Raw genomic sequence first — 2,500 nt, forward strand, 5'->3', positions numbered from 1 at the left:
CAAGAGGGTTAAGGCAGTGCTGGAAAATAATGGTGGCCACACAAAATATTGACACTTTGGGCCCAATTTGGACATTTTCACTTAGGGGTGTACTCACTTTTGTTGCCAGCGGTTTAGACATTAATGGCTGTGTGTTGAGTTATTTTGAGGGGACAGCAAATTTACACTGTTACACAAGCTGTACACTCACTACTTTACATTGTAGCAAAGTGTCATTTCTTCAGTGTTGTCACATGAAAAGATATAATCAAATATTTACAAAAATGTGAGGGGTGTACTCACTTTTGTGACATACTGTGTGTGTGTGTGTGTGTGTGTTTATTTATGTATATGTATGAACATAAATATATAAAATAGTACTTATTAGACCTATACTCTCATTGAGCCCATTGTTAGGAACACCTACTCATTCATCTAATCAGCCAGTAGTGTACCTGCAGTGCATAAAATCATGCAGACACAGGCCAACATCAACCATGAGAATGGGGAGGGGGAGGGGAGGGAGGGAGGGCTGTGATCTCCATGATTTTGACCATGGTGCAGATGGGCTATAACAGCAGAAGACTGTGTTGGGTTCCAGTTCTGTCAGCCAAGAACAGAAAGCTAAGGTTTCAGTGGGCACAAAAAAAAGCTGGACAGCTGAAGACTGGAAAAATGTAGGTTAACCTACCTTAACAGTCCAGGCTGGTGGAGGTGGTATAATGGTTTGGGGAATGTTTTCTTTTATTTGAGTATTGCTGTACTCATTTACTCATTTATTTGAGTATTTCTGTCCATGTGCAACCCTTCATGGCCACTAGTTACCCATCTTCTAATGGCTACTTCTAGCATGATAATGCACCATGTCAAAAAGCAAAAGTCATCTCAAACTAGGTAGTTTCTATGCAGGATTTGTGTGATGCAATCATGTCAACATGGACCAGAATCTCAAAGGAATGTTTCCAACATCTTGTGTGTGTTTATATTTAACAGTATAAAACTAATGTCCTAAATTAATAATAAAATCTCACCTTCACTTACAGTTTCTCTTACCCACTGCTTTTAGGCGTAATGTTTTATTTATGTTTACTTTGATCATACTGTTTTAATTTGACATTCCAGATCTTACTTGCGCTCCCTCTGTTTATCAATGCGTCTATATTGCGAGTGAGGAGCAATGCGGCCTTGTTACAGACAGATCACTTGCAGAGCGCTCCCGTTATAATAAACAACAGAATTTACGCTGCACACGTGCAAATACAGCATATAATGACAATAAACTTGAATTAAGCTAATCCTTTTAAGCACCCCCTTGGATATAAACATAAGTTTGTGCTCGTGCATCACTGTCATGCTTCCGTGCTACACAAGCTCCGCTTTGTAAAGTTTATAGGTCATAAGCATTTAAATTTATGTTGCAGGTTGCAATCTTCTTTGGGGCATTTAATATAAAATGCTCTCATGCCTTAGTGGGTCGCACACTTTTTTTTTTTTCTTTCTTTTCACGCTGTCACTTGATTACGCTTCTGTCTGTTGTTAACTGAGGTCATGTTGGCCATTAAAGGTAACGTTTACATAAACCGTAATTGATTAAATACATTTTTGTTGTCTGTGGGTGTTCTGCCAAAGCTAGCGGCTTCATATCACTTTATGTGCCATTGACTGGGATACGGCTTGTACTTACGGTTAGTACTTATGGTTGAGACGATACTACCCTTCTAAAATTCATATACTAGTTGGTAAGTGCACAATGTATAGTGCATCATTTGGGACACAACTTTTTTTCAGAACAGAAGTAACACAATGTGTAAATGTGCTCCATGCCGTTCTCAGACCAACTAATTGATAATGAGATTCTTTGACGATTTTCATAATTGATAATAATATCAATTTTATCAATTAGTTGTTACAGCTCTAATATAAATAACTCTCTTCAGTCTCCTTCAAGATCTGAAATTCATGTTCAATTCGGTTAATGTCTGGTGATTGACTTGGCAAGTTTAAAACCTTCCACTTTTTTTTCCCCCATTGAAGAAGTTGTGTTGTTTAAATAATTACAATCTATTTAATAGGGCACACCTGGGCAACAAAAAACTGTCATGTTCCAATATTTTAGATCACTTAAAAAAAAAAGGGTGGGTTCAAACAAAATGTGTTGTGTTGTAAGTTGTTTAATATATTTATATGTAAATATAAATCAGGAAATTAAAGCTGAAATTCTGATCTGTCATCTAATTCATCGTTTGATCTTTTGTATAGCAAAAACAAAAGGTCTGTATATATGACTGTATATATGCACATGTGCTTTTCAGGACAACAGTGTAATCATTGAGGAGACGTCACTGTCCACATCGGAAGGAGAGCTGGATGAAGGGATGGATGAACAGGAAAATGAGAATGATATCCGAGAGCTGAGAGCTCGGCGCTATGCTTTAGTTCACAAACTAGCAGAACAACAGAAACGGAGAGACAAAATAAAGGTGTGGTTATTTCACAAAATAAGTTGCTTTTGTTCCACCCA

At 37.4% G+C, this 2,500-nt stretch overlaps 1 protein-coding gene across 5 annotated transcripts in view; it reads left to right on the top strand.

The window, feature by feature from the left end:
* The window catches only part of smg6 (SMG6 nonsense mediated mRNA decay factor), a 55,943-nt gene that overhangs the window by 25,803 nt on the left and 27,640 nt on the right, over positions 1-2,500 (top strand). For all 5 annotated transcript variants that reach the window (XM_053686615.1, XM_017488995.3, XM_017488996.3 and 2 more), the window contains one exon: positions 2,292-2,459. In XM_053686615.1, coding sequence (XP_053542590.1) covers positions 2,292-2,459 — 168 coding nt within the window. The remainder of the gene's footprint in view (positions 1-2,291; positions 2,460-2,500) is intronic.

This window comes from Ictalurus punctatus, chromosome 16, assembly GCF_001660625.3.
Source record: "Ictalurus punctatus breed USDA103 chromosome 16, Coco_2.0, whole genome shotgun sequence".
NCBI classification, from domain to species: domain Eukaryota; kingdom Metazoa; phylum Chordata; class Actinopteri; order Siluriformes; family Ictaluridae; genus Ictalurus; species Ictalurus punctatus.